This window comes from Acanthopagrus latus, chromosome 6 (genome assembly GCF_904848185.1).
Source record: "Acanthopagrus latus isolate v.2019 chromosome 6, fAcaLat1.1, whole genome shotgun sequence".
NCBI lineage: Eukaryota > Metazoa > Chordata > Actinopteri > Spariformes > Sparidae > Acanthopagrus > Acanthopagrus latus.
This window is the reverse complement of record NC_051044.1, coordinates 13,937,850-13,957,886: the sequence shown is the minus strand read 5'-3', so window position 1 is coordinate 13,957,886 and position 20,037 is coordinate 13,937,850. Positions and strand designations below refer to the sequence as shown.

Here is a 20,037-nt window from a genome sequence, read left to right as displayed (position 1 = left end):
TTGCTTGAAAAAATGTCTTGACTTGCATTAATTTGCAATAGTCACATTGCATTTCACCTCTAATGACTGTGTACAGTAGCTACTATCATAACATTAAAAGGAAATGTGATTCTCTCCGCAGACATGATCTTTGATTATAGGGGAACTGTTCAGTCTCAACGAAACGTACACAAAGTCCTTAAAGTGACAAAAAAAATAGAAAATTACCACAGTTACAGGATAAACAATCATGGACACGGTGGTGAGACAGATTTGGTCAACTTCTGTTTCCAAGAAATGGAAATGAATGAAAATCTGTAGCCGGGGCTCACATGAGAACATGTTGTCACTTGGCAGACAGCTGAGATGGCAGTAGCCTCACAACAGGGGCAGTGGTGGCGTGAAGCCTTTAGACTGAATGTTACAGAACTAAAAGGTTAGTGGTTCGATCCCCAGATGTGCCCTCATTACCACCGCTGAGGGGGTCATCGACCCCCCGCCTACTCAGCTCAGACAGAATTATGTTTATGACCCGAAGATTTTCAGTAAAACAATATCACAACAGTTTATTTGTTATTTTCACTTTAGCTTTTCCATTTTAATCTTCCTTCAAGTTAATCTCAACTTGGCCGTACTGGGTAATGTCTGAATGTGTGTCAGACTCATTTTAAACATAACAAAGCCACATTTTTTACAAGGAATAAAGAAAATCATTCAAACTAAGGGAGAATAATAAAAACTTATTTAAATTCAAAAACTAATTTTAACAAGTTAGACTATTAGAGACGCCAGTGTGACAGGCTCATATTTCCAAAACTGTCTCAGGATGATAAGTCTCAAATAATAAAGTTATTATATCCTTAGTCAGTGTGTGAACAGAGATTTTAATACATTTGTTTTGAAAAACCAACAGTAACAGGCCTATAATGCACACAGCTGTTGTCAATACTTCACAATGGTGTACATGAGAAGCTCCGACAGCTGGACAAAAAAAAAAAAAAGAGTCAAATCACCAGACAAACACAGTTCCTGTCCTTCCCTTTCTGTTTCTCTGCGGGTTTGAACTGGTCTAATCTTCCCGCTCAGACCACTTGTCTCTCAGTGACGAGGAGGAGACGCCCAGAATGTGGCAGACAAACCAGTTTTCTACTATTAGATTAACCTCAAGCTTTCAACTGCACAGTGTGACATTTCAAAATATGTGTTTTCATGCTCAAGAACGGCAACTTGCTCACACAGCTGTGTTACAAAACACAATTAAACTGTACAAAATATGTCATGACACTATCTCCACTCAGCTCAGGTTATCAGTAACAGTATTGCCTTTTCTTCAGTGCTTAGACTGTATAAACAGTAGAGGCCAGTGGCTTTAATAGTTTGTTTTTTTTCTTTCAAAACTCAACATTCAACTGCATCTTTATCTACATATTTACTTGTTATTTGTTGATAAAAGTTTCAGCAACAGTGACAGTCAGAAGAAAACAACTTAAAGGTGGAATGTGCAAGAATCGGCCTGAATTCAGAAGGTATTTTTCTGTTCAACATGGAAAATAGGTGAATTAAAAATGTGTGAGCCCAGTGTGTTTGTTTGACTAAAAAGTCATGTTTCTTTACATTTTGATAATTTCATCTGATTTTCTAAAATGTTTTAACTGAAATTCCTGCCATTTCGTATACATTTGACCTTTAAGTGTATAGCTAAGAAAATACTACGTAACACTAATAAGAAGAGGATTTTATCAATTTTCAAAAGTACAGAATTCATGTCAACGATTGTCTGAATGTCTGACGTGCTACAAGTTTCATAAAAACTGTACCTCTTGGCAATTTTGGTGACAAATTTAGCTCCACCAGATCTCCTAATGTCTTTAAATGTAGTTTTAAACTAGAGCTTACCACTTTTTATAGTAAGAAAATAATTATGATGACAAAGGAGAGGAAGGGTCGGAGGAGGTGGAGGAACTGATCTGAGCTGGAAACAACATCGCGCTCCTGTATGTAGGGCTGCTGACGTGTCACAGGTCACAGGCGTTGTCTCTACAGTGGAAGTTATCATGACTTTTTTTTCCTTTACTTCAAGCTGAATTATTCAATAACATACATTTTCATTAGAAACTGGAGAGAGAGAAAAGCAGTAAACAACAGTGCTGTGAGACCAATTTCATATAAGGCATCAGAGGAGAGCAACATTGTGTTCAGTTATTTTAAGCCTTCTATAAACTAATAATATAAAACTTATTTGGAAAAAAAAACGAAAACAATATTCACTCTGTCTAAAACAGTCATCTCCCATCAGGTCTCAGTATTTGTTATTCTTATATTTGCCAAAATAATAACATGTATGACTCATTAAATCAAGTGGAACGGCCCCTTTAAGACAGCGTCCTCTTAAAAGTCCAGAGAATCTGAGTGCAGGTCACTCTCAGTAGTAAACAGCTATTGAACAATAACAATGTAAACGATATGAGCGATGTGGATGGCTGAGGCCGGTTCAGACGTTGGTGATTTCAACACTCTTGAAGGTGTGCATCGGGCTGCCTTTGGCCCGAGGAATGGCCTGAACCCGGGCCTCTCTGGGCAGAGAGCCGCAGCTGCCGTGGAAGCCCAGACCTCGTTCTGCAGAGTGGCTGTTCGCACGTAACCTCAGCGGACTCTGGAAAATTCAAAAGGGCAATCCAGAATGAGACACTGAGCTTTAAGTCTGATTTTATCAGCTGAAGTGCAACTGCTTTAGATTCATTTTCCAACCCAGCTAACAAAGGCAGCCGATCAGAAGCAGAGTAAAGGCTGCCGGGCAATCCAAGAGATAGTCAAAGACGTTTTTTCCAGAAGTGCAGTACTACAAAAATGAAGCTTTGATTGAGGGGTATGCTACAAAGACACCTGGCCTGAATCAAAGCAGGTACTCTGCACTTAGCTGGTACTGAGAACACTAGACCACAAAGACACCAGTGGAAAGATATATGAAAAGAGATGATACCTTGATTGGTCTTCTCATAGACACTCGCTCCTCAGTGAAGCGGTTAACAGCCACAGGTGAAGAGGAACCGACGACCTCACCAACCTGCTCTGGACTGCTGCAAACACAAGACGTGTTCATTTGTGCGCACGATGTTTAAGTTTGTTTTTATAATCACTTAAAAGGAAAAAAAAACAGTAGGATGGATCAGGAAAGCGTGCAACAAGAGCCGATGGGTTTTTAATCTACCTGTGAGGGACGGCGAGTGATTTCATCTCTTCGTACAGGTGCCGATGCAGCATGTGCTTGCTGCTGGGGATCCCCAGGGCTTTGGCCATGGCGTCTGTGTCAAAGGACGGATCCAGAGCCATCAGAGCGCCATGAATCCCTTTACCCTGAAGATTGTCTGCATACTCCTGGAAAGCACAACACAAAGGCAGCGGGGAAAAGTCAAGTCAGACTTGATCTACAGATTGGGGTTACTGAAAACTGAGGGCTGGTAGTATCAGTCACAACGGATCCAGTAAAACACTATTTTCTCACGTTTCTATGTATATACAGGTTTTTTTCCCCTCCCTCTATTCTTACAACAGTGGTGAGGCAACCAAAGCAGCAAAGCTATCATTATTTTCGTGGGAGTCTATTTGTGGTGGTATCTGGTTGCAATCTGGCCCAGAACTCTCCGCAGCAGAGGGGAATACCGTCACTGACCTCCCACCCACCTTGAGGTCTATGTCTCTGATCCACTTCATTACTCTGTGACATGTCCAAACAATGGGGTCCCGGTCTTGGTGCTCACATTTGACCCGCCGTGCCTGCAGGGCCTGCAAACAACACAACACACAGATAACTGCGCTAGAACTAATGTGGCACAGAGAGGGGGTCAGGGAACGACGAGGGGCCTGCTGAGATAATGTGTGCCTGAAGCTACGGTGCACAATAATGGCCATCACATTCAGCCTGCTGAGCGTAGTCGAGTAAAACTTCATGGAGCGGTTGTGGAGCAAACCGTTGATCATCGTGTAAATTCTGATCTGTATTCTGACCTCTTTGTCGAAACTGAGGATCTGCAGGAGCTGGATCGCCAAGAGCAGACTGGTCTGGTGGTACTGGTCGCTGATGTTGAGGAATCTCTCCAGGTCTCGGCGGCTCAGAGAGTTCAGCACTCGCCCGTCCACCAGATGAGTCTGGAAGCTCTGCGAGTATTGGGGCAAACCCACGTCACTCAGCCAGGACGTTGACACCCAGTGATGGTCCATCTCAGAGGCTTTCGATAGTCTACAAGACGATTAGACACCTCACATCAGCAGTGGTGGAAGACGCTTTTATTTATGAGGCTATCAGTAAAATGTACAGTGTCAAAAGTAAGTACTGTTAATTGGATTTTTGTTATTTATACATTAATATATTAGTAGGATTTTACACTTGAAAATACAAGTGAAATGTATCCAGCATATGCAGATTTACATCTGATCAAATCAAATTACCCTTAAAAACAAACAAACAAAAAAAAACAATACTGGGACAAACCACAAGTGTGCTGTGTGTATTTTACAACTTGTGTCTTCAAAAATGTAATCAAGTTATCCATGACAATGTAGCTATAATCTGGATTGAATTACAGTAATCTACTTTATGTAATCTGATTTCCTAATCAGATTTGCATGTAATCCATAAAAACCCACCCCTGGCAGTTTGTTACCTTCCACTGCTGATCAGTAATATTAAACTTTTACAATTTCAAACGTTTGGTTTTGTGAACTTCTCCTCACCCTTGGTCCCCTTCAGCTCTCCTGTAATCCTCGATGGCCAGTCTTAGCTTCCTTCGATGAATGGGGTTACTGATACCCAGACCTAACTCTAAGTCCTCATCTGTCAGGCCGAGCAGCACCTACAGGACAGATATCCAGTTCTTAATCAAACCACAAACAACATCTAAACGTACCCATCTGCTAAACTCATCACACCGGCAAACAAACAGCATCAGAACGGCTTGTGCCAAAGGTGTACCTTGCCACTCTTGACGTTTTCAGAGCAGGCTCCCTTGTACATGGACATTCCCATGACAACCTCCAGCCAGGCCTGGACTGCACCCGCCCTCCACAGCGACATGCATGTGTTTCGAGTGAGCTCCGCCTGCTGGAGGCGGTCCAGCTGCTCCTCTCCATCAGACAGGCTCTGCTGTGTGAGGCTGTCAGAGTCTGGATTGGTCAGGAGAAGTTATGGTGTGGCATACAGGAGGAGGTTCAGGGTCAGAGGGGATATGGAAATCAAAAAAAAAATGACTAATCTGGCGACAGATTAACCTCAAAATCAGGTGGCGCTAGCATCAAAAATACGCCTCGACATCAGTCTGTAATCGCAACAGACTGGATGTTACATCAGAATATCATAATGATTTTGCTCTTCTGGCTTCTTCTTGTGTTTACGATATCACTCAAGCCAGTGTCATCAGCCAACTGGATGAAAAGTCGTCCCAACCCTATCTATTGTCCAATATTGACATGAAATTCAACTATATGGCCACTAGATGGAGCCAGAATAATTCAAATGAGCCTGTGAGCTACTGGCCTAAAAAGGTTCATTTGAAGGAATTAAATATTTCAGTGCATCTAAACCTGAAAAAATGAAAATATACAATATGTGTATTTCTTTAATGAGGGTGCAGTAGTCTGTTGAGCTCCAAAACTACAGTAACAAGTTTAGTAAAGTTGTTAAAATACTTCAGTAAGTACCTGATGATTATGAGGGGGACTTCAGACCATTAGAGACACAGGGATTATTCATAAAACGTCATGCTCCTACCCATCGACCGCCCATCGCAATGACAGGAAAACACTGATTCATACTGAACCGACGAATCCAGGATGAACTCTGCGTGTTTCCCCGATTCATCCCCACATGCTGACAAAAATGCTTCATGCAAAGTCCACCGTCTCTTTCAAAAGAGTTTCCATGAAAAAAAAAAAAAAGAAAACATGACACAAATTTGATTTTTTTCCAGTGGACCTGAGTGATATGAATAATCCCACGAGTGTAGAAACAGACAGTTGGTAATCACAGATGAGGAGTTACTCACTGGCAGGAGACAGTTGCCATTAGAAATGGCAGGAGGAGAGGGAGAGACACGTTAGACTGGGACACAAGAACAAGATTAATCATGGAACAGAAAACTGCCACATAGGATGTATTCAGTTACTAGTTTTATTTTTAAAATAAGATTTCATTTCAATTATAATTCATTTTGAAAATGCTAAAACCTCCTCGACATCTGGCCGCAACAGCTGCGGCAGATAAATATTTGAAGTTAACTCTTGTTTGTCTTTTCTTTTTTAAATAAAATACTTCAATAGATTTAATCTTTTTATGGAACATCTCCTAAATTACAAAGCATTTAACATAGAATTATTAGAGCCACATTTGCAAGAAATGAGGAGGGATTCTACAGAAAGCAAAAACAGCAAAATAAAATAAAAAATAAAAAAGGGACCGTGCATTCATAATGCAAGGAGAGATAACTAGGTAAAAGGGAAAAAAGGCAACACAGGAGCAACACAGGTTTGTGGAGATTATTAATTTGACTGGCAATGAATGGACATCTAATCAAAGCAACACAGAGGGAACATGCACATTCCTTCGTCACATGTTGGCACATGTTAGAACGCTCTCAGTAAGAAATGAGTCAGACATAAACAATGCTACGAGGCTAGCGCGCTAACAGTGACAGAATGAGGCGCAGATTTCCTAAAGATGAGTGTATCAACTTTGGCACTTGCACATGGTTTCGACAGCAGACGAGCGGAGCGCCTCGATGCATAACTGTTAATTTTTTTGTTTGTGCATTCAGGCCTGTGCAATTACATTTTCTAAGTTTGACCGACTCGTGTCGGCCAGTCATAAATGAGAATATCACTTTCTAGAATAAAATCGATGAGTTGCCCTTCATGAAAATAACTCCCTGCTGCTCACACTGTGATTTGTTTTACCCGCACATTCTGTGAGCCAGCTTTTATACAATAAACATGATGACGCAGTAGCATCTTTCCTGTCAGCAAGCAACTTTAAAACAACAGGATGTGGCCAAGAGATCCATATCTGAAGCCGGTCACGTAATATCTCCTCTTTGATAGTGAGAAAATGGCCCGAGTAAGACTGAGGTTAAGAAAAAAAGAACTTAGAAAATCAAAGCTGCAAAGCATGATAGAATCAACTGTAAAGTAACAAAAGCCAGATGACATTTACAGTAAAAACACTAGTTTCACAATAACTATTTACATATGAACAGCAGTCCTTCAAGTCTCCAGTTATAAAAAAACATAAAACATTAAGACATTTGAAAGATAATACAGCATAAACAAGTCTACACATGATAATAACCCCATGTATATATTTATATGCATGTAAACATATATACATATGCATACATGTACATCTATAAATATATATCTAATTTACAAACATACAATTTAAGGGTAATATACTGTACATTTATGGGGATAGCAGTCTCTTTTAGGCTTTTCTTTTAAAATTTACCCTCCCGCCCCGCTCCAGACAAACCACACTCCAAACACTCTTTACACACAGTTAAAGCCAGGTGGATATCCACACAAATTTAGCACACACACGCACACACATTCACACTCTCAGCATCACCAGTCGGCATCCTCCTCTATGTAATAATCAGGGGTGGCTGTACCATCAAACAGGCCGGGGTCCAGTGACTTGCGCTGCTTGCCCCGAGCGAACACCCGCGACAGGGATCCCAGAGTCATCTTCTCCTTCTTCTTCTTACGCTTCTGGTCCTCCAGGTCCTCCATGGACTGCACGGGTCAGAGGAGACAGGAAGTTTAGCTTTGTCCTCTCATACAGTTGAAGCAGTAGTTGATGTTTTGAGAAATGTTTCACTTTTTTTCTCAGAGTTAGGTGGGAAACATGTCTGTACAGCAAATATGAAGCTGGTGTCATCGGCCAGTTGGCTTAGCTTTGCATTAAGCCTGGAAACAGGTGGAAAGGCTAAGCTGGAGCTGTCCTAATGTGAAAGAATCACATGCAGGGGCAAGTTTAGAAATGTTTGAATGAGGTGCGCCAGACTGTTTTTTTTTTTTTTTTTTTTGAAAAAAGGGAGTATATCTGAAATGAACTTTCAAGCCTGGGTGCTTCCTGACAATAATAAACTGTCTTAACCAATATTCATAATTAAAATGTTGATTTATCATGAAAAATGAAAATAATAACTTTAAAGGGGCAAAATGTGAGAATTTGTGCTAAAAATATTCAAATAATAACTAAAACTATTAACAGCATGTGCATACATAACAGTTTTGATATTATGATGTCTATGTGTTGTGTTGCAGAGATATCTACTGATGTAAACACTAACACTGTTTTTTTATTTTTACCCGTAGAAGTACTAAATCCTGATTATGAGTGCACTGATGTGTTCATCACTTTAATATTGAGGGGGGTAAAGGTGCTTTAATGACTTAATAAAGTTTATCTGCTGGCTAGCCTGTGAATTTCCTGTCTAGGATAAATTAAGATTTATATAAATGTATAAGATCATAAAATTATAATGCATTTGTTGTATGATTAAATCAATTCTCCAAAGTGGCTAGCACCCAAAGTTGTCAAATAAATGCTCTGTAGTAAAAAATACGATATTTGCCTCTGAAATCCAAGTGGGGCAGTTATAAAGTAACAGAAAATTGAATCATTGATTAGTCCAGTACATAACCCACATCATTCTGTACTCTCATTCTGTATTAAACTAACGAATGTCTTTTGACACATCCAGGCTAGTTGTCTCCATGTTTCAGGTCTTATTACTAAGCTAAGCTAACTGTGGCAGTAGTTTCATACTTAGCAGACAACACAAGAATTGTGTCAATCTTCTCATCTAACTCGCAGAAATAAAGTGAATAATCTTATTTTCCAAAATGTCAAACTATTCCTTTAAAATGAGTTAAATGCAAGATTACACCACCACCACCACCAGCACGCAGGCAGGCTGACACCCAGCAGGCCGACAGAACAGAGGGACGGACACAAACAGGAGAGGACAAAGAGGTGGGAGGTACTTATAGAAAAGTGTGGAGGTGTGATTACTTGGTCGAGGGGGCCAGGCAGCTCTTACATTGCAGAGGGAGTGCGTCCGGTGACGAGGTGAGTTGATGTCGCTGGGCGTGGACGAGCGGTCCCCGTCGGCTGCCGAGGCGTCCGAGATGACGGAGGGCTGGCGAGAGTGGCAGGGGCTGATCCTGACCACAGCTGGATGCACCACACACAGAATACATACACACAGATATATTGACACAGTTGACAAGTCCCCGGAGTTAGTATGAGAAACCTCCAGGAAAAAAAACCTTTTGTTAGTATGTTGAGTCTGTACAAGCAACACCAAGCAGCGCAGAGAGAGAGAGGCAGATGAGAGAGCCTACCCTGTCTGTCCGTGGTGTGTCCGTGGTAGAGGGTCTGTTGGCTCTGACGGATGGCGGCAGTGAGCGGCAGGTCAGCCTGCATCACCCACTCCTGACTCCCGTTCACCACGGGCTCCGTAGGCATGGCCAATGAGTGGCGCTTAGGTACGTCTTTTGTCAGGGTGGCTAGAGACTGCTTCGCCTGGGAAACACACGAGAAACAGAACCTGAGCCTGAGCTGGTAAAACAAACACACACAGATACACATTGTTTTTATTTTTTGTAATTATTTCTATGGTTTCAATCTGTTTGTCTTTCGTATGTCTATATGAAATGAAAAGTGTTATAAAATTTTGTTTTTATGTATCTATTAAATGTAAAACAACCATGTAAAAAAATGCATATCGTGATTTCCAAAAGCCCAAAGTGACGTCTTAAAATTGCTTATTTTGTCCAACTCTTCGTTTTTGGTTTAGTTTCCTGTTCTCATGTGTCACAAAGTTGTTTGCGTTTCACATCCTCTCTTTGTCCTTTTCCCACCTATTTTCCTCTTCACCTGCATTTCATTTTGTTAATTAGTCCCTGTGTATTTATGGCTGTGTTTTCCTCTCACACTCTGTCAAGTTGTCTGGTTTGTCCTGTGTCTCCTGCATTATTACTTTTTGATTATCTGGTTAATACTTTGTTGCCTGCCTTTTGGTTATTCGTTTGCTGGACAACTGGTTTTTTTTTTGTTTTTTTTTTGGTCATCATTAAAACTTACTTTTTGTTACTGAGCCTGCCTCTGTGTCTGCGTTTGGTTCCTCACCTATTTGTGAATCATAATATAATGAATATAGTGAAGATAAATAACAAAAAGAAACAGTAAATCCTTATTTTTAACTAGCTGGAACTGGCAAATGTTTGACATTTTTGAAACTTTTCCATCCACTAATCAATTAATCAACTCGTCATTGCAGGTCTAGTGGTCATAACACTACAAACTAAATATAAATATAAGATATGTACAAGTACAAGCAATCACCATTATATTTTTCTTAGTGTCAACAAATCCCATGTAAGGACCAATTGATCCTACAAGAGCGTTGGTGTAGCCATAGCTTGATTTATCTTATCCTCTGTACTACAGAGCTCCATTGTTGTGCAAAGAGCCACAGTGTTACACTGGGTGACACATTCATTTACTACAATGGACAAATACTGTAGTTTATTTTGAGCAAATCTCACATTCAAGTGTGTTCGCTCTGTAAATACACCAAATGTGTATTAATCCAGCGCTGAGAGAAGCTCCCAACAGATACACTGCTTACTGCCGGCTGACTGACGTTTGCTGAGAACTGCAGAGCCCAGCTGTTTCAGGACATTATCATGCCTTTATTATTATAAAAGAGAAGATTAAACATTGTATTTCAAACCCTGCCACAAAAGAAAGAGACAGACAAACACTATATTGGTTTTGGTCTTTTCATAGGATAGTTGACGACATAAATATTGAATAAAAGCAGCTTTATCCTTTGAAGTTAGCCAACAGCCAATGCTTTCATACCGCATCTAAAAAAATGTAAATTTCCATGCCAACACTACACATCCTCAATGTTTTTCACAGGACTTAACTATTGGAAGCATCTGAAAGGACATTCACAGTCAATTTAACGGTAAAGAGAGCAGTCAGAACACAATGAGATTTTTAAATAGAGGAGTGAAGGATGGAAAAAGAAGGTCGAAATATATTTTGTGGCTCAGTTGCTCGATAGCGATGCGGCTCTGGCACTGATGTACCAACAAATCTGATCTGTGATGCCGCTTGATGTGAGGATCTGTGGGTGGTTGTGAGTTGCCCAGGGAGGAGAGAGATTAATGACACACAGAGTGACAACTGCACCTCGGAGGGACCGACACAGCAACACACACACAAAAAAAAGGCATGAATTTCTTCCTCAGCCCGGAGGAAGACTTAATGCTTTGAGAGCGCGAAGGGATGAGGATGTATCGCAGAGCGGCTTACCGCGCGCGTTTGAACTGATGTGAATACAGCGGCAGGATTGTAAACCCGCACCTTGTTTGCATTTATGACACCAGATAACGACGCTAAGGTGACACCATTGTGCTCGCTGCGGTCGTACAAACAAAGTTCTGACTGCATCCATGTCATGACTCACCATGGTGAGCTCGGCCTCCAGTTCTTTGACACGGTTCTCCTTCATGTCCATCTGAGAGCGCAGGACGTTGGCCTGTTCTGTGGCTTCTTTGGTCTGCCTCCTCAGGTCCCACTTCTCCCTCTCCAGCATGTCCTTCTCCTTTGCCAGAGCTTTCACTGCATCCTCACTTTCCTGAAGTAAACAGACACACAAAGACGCCGTTAATCCCTGCCAAACTCACCCCAAACGATGAATGGAGCTCCACATCCGAGTCAAGGAGCATTTCACAGCTACATTTTGTTATAATCTATTTGAAAAGTTGTTGTTTTTTTTAACAGGTGGATACATGGTGACACGGAGGCACAGATTATTTTAGCATGGGTGTCATTTACACTCGGAATGCTGCTGGCATATATAATATAAACTAAGCAGCAGTCTACAACATCTAGGAAAACTATTACTGTTAATGAATCTATGTTATAAGCATGTATTGTAAAATCATGGACTGATTTAATAGCTTGCAAACATTAGTGCTTCTTATGTGCCCCTTTTTTTATGCTATAAAATATCGACTTGTGCTGCTTGCTTAAGTAGTCTCCTCCTGAGACGAGACATCAGCTGACTTTTCTCTGTCCCACTTTAAAGCAAGAAAATGTAACTTCCTGGAGAAGGATAGTGAAGTGTTTTGGTTTGGTAGCTCCCAAGGCATCTCACTTAACGATCGGGGGGATGAGACTCAATTATCAACTATTTTCCTCCTGGAAGACACATTTCATTGCTTTAAATAAACACAGATTTATGATAGGTAACCCTTAAATTGACATTATGTGATTTGGCGCCCTTCATAGTTTATGTTGTAAATATGAATCCTAGCTCTGTAACAATTTATCATATTGGTGTAACTACAAACAAAACTCACGAGATCATAACAAAGTTAAGTGATGAAAACTTCTATCTTGAAGTAAACACGCATGTAACGCTGTGATATTCGTATATATTTTAGAGACAGTGCTCCAAACACGTCTCTGGCTTTTGTCTCTGAACTTTCTGATTGGCCAACGTGTTAACCAGTAAAAATGTATCTGCAATGAGGCAATGCTGATCTAACGGGCTGGGCCGGCGTTACCTTTCGGTGTTGGTCGTAGTTGCGTATGAATTCTCGCAGCTGCTCTTCTCTGCTCTCCAGTGTCGTGTACAGCTGCTGCATCTGACTCACCAGGTCTGCTTTCTCCACTTTTAGACGTTTACGGTCAGCTTTCATAGCTGCAAGACACAGACAAGCACATTCACACACCAAGCAGCGGATACACGTGTTGAACAACTTTAAAACTGAAAACAAGATCTACAGTATGTCAGTGAGACGTGGCTGCCTCTAAATCAGAAACAAAGCTTTGCCATTGCAGCAGGGAGCCACTAGGTGACACTGTGTCTTCTGATAAAGAGGAGCTGCCGGAGTTGGGGTTTTTTTTTTGTTTTTTTTCTCACAGAAAATGATGTAATTGCCACAAAAGATAAGTGTCACACTGGCACTTTTTCATTCATACATGGAGCATTTTCGGCTGGCATGTGGAGGCTCTGTTGGCTCATCCCTGTGGGGACCACTTGGAACTGATTTCTCTCGACTTCATTCTCTTACAGCGGCAAGTCTTCAGCCATGATGCAACTGGTGGGGCTGTTTCAAAGCAACAACAACAGCCATGCCTTTCTGAAAAGGCAAGACCTGTACTTTTCGGACCTGCACACATACACCACAGAGGGAGCATTCCTTCTGTCAACGCTCTCCCTCCTCATATTTTACACTCATCATTCAAACCTGTTCTGCAGCAGTTACACAACACAGTTTCTGAGCTTCCAGTTTACCACCTGCAAGTCTCAGAGCAGAAACCAAAATGCACTACTGCAATTCTGGGTTTCCCTCCAGTTTTTGTTGCGAGACACTATCCTCAATATGCTGACCTTTATTTTTTTACTCTTCTCCCAAAGATCGGAACCGTTTGTTTGTGTTGTTGTGTCATGGCAGGATTTGTTTTCATAAAAGAATTAAAAACAACACTATATACAATTCTACATAATCAGCACTGCATTCCAGTCTACATCAATACCACATTAATATTTCAGAGTGAAGCTTCTGCGCTGTGATTGATGGATGTTAATTAAAATGAGGTGAACCTGGAGTCTACTTGGCTGCTCATCAGGGGGCGACACCCATTTCTGAGGCTGACAAATATCGAAACACATGCACATGTAAAGTGTTTGTGCACACAATTTACATCTCTGGCACATACAAGACAAAACTGGAGTTAAACCTGCTGGTCGGGGATGAACAGAAATTTAAATCTTCATTGTAAAGCAAAGAGGTCTAACGTCATAAAGGACCTTAATATAAAGCGTTACTATAAGACTGTATAGGATTGGATATGAAACAATACATATTAGTCAGCCAAAATAAACTTCAGGTATGTAGCATTCCTTTTCATACTTTTACTATTCAGCATTTAGTTTTTAAAAAATGTAAGAGTAGGAGCACTTCTTAGTCTCAGATTTATTTTGGTAGAGCTGATCTTTGGTTTGGGATACATGCAGACAAGAAAAACACAAGTTTGCAGCATCAAGCCTTCATATTTGGTTCCCAGATAAAGGCTTGATGCTGCAACAATGTGAAGTTTGTTTTCATAGTAAGGTTTAACACGGCCATGCAGTGACAAAAAAAGGCATTTAACAGATTTAAAGAGTGTTCCCTTGAGTCTCCTTGTGATTTTTATGTTGCCTTATCATTCATGTGAGAGTTTTGTACATAAACACGTGATTTGACAGTACATTATGTCAAAACTGACATATTTTCTGTTATCATTTTCTCTTGGGAGATAAAGGTGGAAACTTTCCACTAAAGATGTGGACAGCTGTAGTTGGTGTGCGTGTGCTGCTGGAACGAATGGCCTCTGGTGGATAGGGTGAGACGCCTGTGCTGACTCCTGACCTTGTAAGGCCTCCTTGGCACGGTCCAGCTCCTGCTCCTTGTCGCCCAGCTGCACGCGGAGCTCAGTGGCCGAGAGAAGATTGGCGGAGCAGCCTTCCTGGGTCTCCTCCAGGTCCTTACTCAACATGTCCTTCATTTGCCTGAGCAGGTGGACCTCCTCTTGAAGCTGGGCCACCTCCTCACGCAACAACACTGAGGTACAGAGAGAGAGAAACAGAGATTGGGGAATTTAGAGTGCGCAGAGGAGCAATGAGGAACCTGAGAGCACAGGACTGAGGGAGGATATAAAATCAGAGGAGGAAGAGGAAGAAACAGGCCGGAAAAGAGCCAAGATAGACTTAAAGGAGTAAATAACTTTGGCAGGAAATGTAGCAGTAGTAACATCTGGAACTAAAGCGAGAGCGTGTGATTATGCGGCACGTGATAAAATAAGTCTCAAATCAACACTTAGAAACCCCGAAAAGCTTCACAGCTCTCCCTCAGCTGTGGCCGCAGGTGTTTAAGAAACTCAGAAAAATGCTGAGTGACACACTCCAGTGAGGGTAGTGTGTAAGTGAGAGACAGCAGTCTGATAAGACTTAATAAAATATCAGCGAAACACACTCGAGCCATGCTCAGTGCTGTGTTTTCCGTCTGCTGCGAAATGCCTCCTAACCCTGAGGGAAAAACAGGCGAGCAAACGAACCGAAGAGTGAACTAACGGACAGGACGAGGACAGAAAAGATGAGAGAGATCAGAAGAGGTGGGTGAATTTTAGCCCAGTGAGGGGAATCTATACCAGCAGTAGAGGAACAACATGTCATTAGGATTTATAGTGCTGAGATTAATGACACGTACATGATAAGAAATTTGTAACATATCAACAAAAGCCTTGTGAAAGTATTGGAACCTCGATATCACTCATATGGTTGAGACAGCAGAAATACTTACAAGTTGGATAATGCAGGAAAGATCATTAAACCAATCAAGCAGTGGATCAGTAGAAATGAATGCACTATTTCAATTCACAAACAACGATTTACCCTTTAAAATATATAGATCTGTGTCTCTTCATGAATATAAATCTAATATATATTTTTTTTAGCACAAATATTCATGATCTGGGAACTTGTAATAGGCATCTTCCACAGCACATCTTGCGGTGGGATCACATCAGCCGCGATGCCCGTCAACATGTTGATGTTTTGAACTGTGACAACTCAGCAGTCATTACCTCATTATTACAGGAGTAGTCAATACCCATGGGTAAGAGCACGCCACAGACAGATGTAAGCACCTGTCGCAGTACTCAAAATTGCTTCTGTGTTAGTTCCTGCTACAAGAGGTGTCTCCAGGACCATGTTTTGTCCATGATGACACACACAAAGGAAAACATTACCAGCCAACGCTGTCGCAGCTGGTAATTATTAGTTTCAACCCTAAACGTCATATGAAAAGTATAAAGACTAAATGTCTAAAGCCAAGCTGGCATCACCAGAGGCTGTAATAGTCATGTTAAAGAAAATTAATTTAGATAGATAGAGTTCAAATAATCATTTCATTCTTTAGCAGTTTAGGTTTATTAAATTGTGTCAGATTTTATGTCACACTGAAACAACTTGACAATACAGTATTTGTTCTGGCTGTGAGCTTCTTTTCTCAAAGACGTGTTCGAAGATTGGATGTTATTATATGTATTGCTCTCAAAGTTGCGTTGGGTTTTACACAAAATATTTTCAAAACTACTTAAAATGTACTGCAAATGTTTTATTTAATTGATTTTTTATCAGTTCCAGAACTTCAGTTTGATGAGAGCATGTTAAACACTAAGTCCAGCTGAGAATGACGGGAAGGCAAACGTACTTAGTTTAGCAACAAAACTACTGGGCAAGTTAGAATTTGACATGGCGACGGTGCTAGGTAGAAACTAAGGGATCACCAAAGCTCACAAAGAATGTTTACACCACGGTGCACAATCCGCCGAGCAATAGTTGACACATTTCACTCAGAACCACAAATGACAGTGTGCTGGTGCAGCTACAATACAGGGGAAGACTTGGGCCATGAATGGAGGATCCCAGGCTGCTCGCATGGCTGAAAAACAGAACAAGTAAAATGAGTGCCCCTAATTTTATGCAGATCCCTATAAGACTTGTCCAACTATGTAAAATTCCAGAGCAAGTGTGTGCGCAACAAAGTGTGTGTGTGTGTGTGTGTGTGTGTGTGTGTTAGTGTGCACGAGTGTGTGACTCAAAGAGAAGGAGAGAGGGGGTCTCGGCAGGCCTGCAGCCAGACGTTGTGGGGCTGCAGCAGCTCCGATAAGAGAGGAAGGGACAGTCCATCGGTCTCTGACGACTCGGGACTACGGAAACACACCGGGCAGCTCTGTGCTGTATGTGACAAAAAGAGTTTGTTCCCCTGAGAGAGCAATCTTTCACGGCCTTCTTGCAGCCTAAATCCGCTTATTCGTCTGTTTACCTACAGGCTCTTCTATATTTCTTGCGGGGAGACCAGATGCTGCGCTCGATGCCATCGGAAAGAAGCGTGCATTTTGTGAGGTGCTTCGCTGCATTCAGCATAACTCTAATCAAGCTTAAATTAAATTATCATCTGCTCGTGCTGTGATATGAGGGTGGATCAGCTCTTGCTGTTGGATGTTAATCAAGCAGCAACAGCAGTTTTGTTTTGTTAAAGTATTTCTATAATGAGGTAATCTGAACCTTTTCCGATTCCTTCAAAGCAACATTACGTAACTTATTTACCTTAAAACAACAGCTTCAGAATCATGTTGATGGTTCAGTGTCTTGTAACAGGGTGAACAGTGTCTCTGTCACCTGTTTCTGTAACAGTGTTACATACAGGTGTACTTCAACATACGAGATTTTAAGACACACATTGTTTTTTGTTTAAGTATTTTTTTTGGCCTTTGTGGTTTTATTTGATAGTGCAGCTGAAGAGGGAGACAGGAAACATGGAGAGAGAGGGGGAGTGACACGCAGCAAATGGTCCCCGGGCCGGAAGTTGAACCCGGCTCCGCTGCAGCGAGGACGAAGCCTCGGCACATGGGGCGCCCACTCTACCAACTGAGCTAAACGGCGCTCCAAGACACACATTGTTAAGATGTAATGAGTTTTGTTTGTAGTCAGCACCTAGATTACATCAGACAACTTAAAACAGCCTGTCAGGACTGTGAGGTTGTGATGTCGTCTGGGTCGCTGCGTCCATTGTGCTGCCCGCCAAAATCGCATGTAATCATTGACTTTGTATGTAATCTAGTCGTCCTAATAATTCTGATATATCAGTTTGAATAATGAGGTCCTGCAAAGTATAATTATGTTTTTATGTATGATTTACTGCATCTTGCCTTACCCATTACATCCTCTTTCATCTCAATGCTTTATTCTCAAAACGTCGCTGATGAACACCCGCTACGAACACTATGTTACTTGTATCAGACAGCTGTTTCAAGTTTCTCAATGTATACTGTGCCTGTCCCTTTGAAATGAACCATTAATAAATAAATACATTTGGTCCACTGTGAGTCATTTAAAAACTGTGTTAGAACTGCGTCTTAAGAAGTACTCGCAGCAGATTTGTTGAGATGGGTATAATTCACAGAGAATATCACTGACATAATTATCCACAATCCAATTTTGCAGTAATTCCCAGCATCATCCTCTGACTCAATAACATGCAGAGGCCCACAAACATCCACACACAGGCTTAAGAATACAGAGATGCACTCAAACACCTTCTCCTCTTTCAGGTGCCACAGATCAGAGGTGAGAACACGGCAAAGAAAATGTCCTGAGACACAAAAGGTGCAGCACTTCACACAGACCACGGTTCAAGCTGCATTCATCGCACTGAAAAGACACAAACCATCTACCTTTAGATAATAGTATGCCTCTCTACACACTCTCATACACAGTGCGATCTAAAAAGCAGCTCATATAAACCATATGCTGCAGTGTATGTGCTGATATTGCCCGGGCTCTCTCGGCTCTGACCCTTGAGTGGTTGTGCAGAGAGCTCGGCCAAGTTATTAGGAGTCCTCCCACAGAAGAGGAGAAGCTCACTCTCCTTCTTCTTCGTATTCAGCAGCAGCCCATTCAATTAACTTCTCATCCAAGCCTCCCATTAGAGTGTCCATCAAAGCCAGCCAGGACCAGGCCATCACTCCCTGTCCCCTCTCCCTCGCATAGCAGAGCTGTCACAGGCCAGCACACACACATGCACGCACACACACACACACACACACACACACACACACACACACACACACACACTGGGAAGAGTGAGTGGCGGTTGGCTCATGAAAGAAAGAAGAGGCGCGTGCTCTGCTCTGAGAGGTGAAGTGCCGGCTGGAAATGTGCGGATTGGCGATCAAAAACCTGAACTAGTCTCCTGTGAACTGTGTGCAGGATTAAAGTGGACCCCATTTATATACATGAATGATCAAAGATGCTTAAAGTGAGCTGCGTCTGAATATTGAGTTTGGATGAGAAGTTACATTTAAAGTTAAGGCTGTTGTGGCAAAAAAACAAAACAAAAAAAACCCCATTAATTTTAAAAGCAGTTCGAGACTAACTATTCTTAGTGCATCCAAATTGAACTCCTGATTGGCTCTCATCATGAAATAATCATTTTCCAATTTTACAGCAGGTGAACTGACAAACTCCAGGGAGGCTTCACTCCTGATGCGAACCAGTGACGGTGCAATATTGAGAAGTATTTCAGTTTTGACGGAACAAATCAGTTTGAGCTGCCACATCTTTCCTAGTCTTTACAACACCAAGAGCTCGTGAAACTCACAGACCAATTGCATGCATTGTAAATGACTTATGTGAGGCGACTCAGCCAATCAAATCTGTGTATACTGTGGTTGTATCTGAGCTTTAAATGTGGAATGTGTACAAAAAGTCAAATGTTTCTGTGAAAGCCTTTAAAATGTGTATTTCCACTGTTGTGAGTTCAGCGAACAACAGAAATATCAGAAAAAAACATATCTTGGACAAACAAAACTAAAACAGCTGCAGGGTGATAGACCTCTGAGGGGTGAGAGACAAAATATATACATATTTTTGTAATTTAGGTGAACTGACCCATGAAACCACTGTCTATATGAAAGCAAAAAAAGCATTCAAATAATATCAGACGAAGGAGAAGGGTGTCAGAAATCTCGGCAGAGACAGCAGCCCACTGTTCTGCCCTGAGGAGATGCAATGTGCATGGCTGTCACTTTTCCACCTGAGTCTCCCTGACAATTCAAATATGTATCATTTTAGTTAGTACAGTGGTTCTGCTCAGCTATTTCTGTCCAAGACAAAGCCGGAGGGGATGATGCTGCCCTTCCCTCTGCTCTAATCTCTCAGGTACAGTAAGTGATAGTTGGATACCAAGGTCAGCCTCTACAGTATTTTCAGCCTTCACTACTGTGTGTAGACACACGGAGCTGTCATAATAGTGTTTTTAATGCCATGTCTTTAGTAAGCGACTCCTGAGAATAACCCAATCATATCAATATTAATCAACCGCTGGAGGTGATACCTTTATAACTTTAAAAAGATCTCATTTTCCATAACATAC

The 20,037-nt window shown here is 41.5% G+C and overlaps 1 protein-coding gene across 5 annotated transcripts in view; it reads right to left on the bottom strand.

Moving 5' to 3' along the window:
* Window positions 1-843: 843 nt before the first annotated feature.
* The window catches only part of kaznb (kazrin, periplakin interacting protein b), a 123,570-nt gene continuing 104,376 nt past the window's right edge, over window positions 844-20,037 (bottom strand). For 3 of the 5 annotated variants that reach the window (XM_037101955.1, XM_037101956.1, XM_037101957.1), the window contains 13 exons: window positions 14,470-14,661; window positions 12,619-12,755; window positions 11,514-11,684; window positions 9,376-9,556; window positions 9,072-9,205; window positions 7,635-7,758; window positions 4,949-5,139; window positions 4,711-4,829; window positions 3,985-4,216; window positions 3,661-3,762; window positions 3,188-3,354; window positions 2,960-3,056; window positions 844-2,632 (listed from right to left, as the gene is read on the bottom strand). In XM_037101955.1, coding sequence (XP_036957850.1) covers window positions 2,471-2,632; window positions 2,960-3,056; window positions 3,188-3,354; window positions 3,661-3,762; window positions 3,985-4,216; window positions 4,711-4,829; window positions 4,949-5,139; window positions 7,635-7,758; window positions 9,072-9,205; window positions 9,376-9,556; window positions 11,514-11,684; window positions 12,619-12,755; window positions 14,470-14,661 — 2,009 coding nt within the window. In that variant the 3' untranslated portion in view covers window positions 844-2,470. Of the gene's footprint in view, window positions 2,633-2,959; window positions 3,057-3,187; window positions 3,355-3,660; window positions 3,763-3,984; window positions 4,217-4,710; window positions 4,830-4,948; window positions 5,140-6,493; window positions 7,759-9,043; window positions 9,206-9,375; window positions 9,557-11,513; window positions 11,685-12,618; window positions 12,756-14,469; window positions 14,662-20,037 lie in introns of those variants that run through there. The other 2 variants (XM_037101958.1, XM_037101959.1) reach the window with 2 other exon arrangements.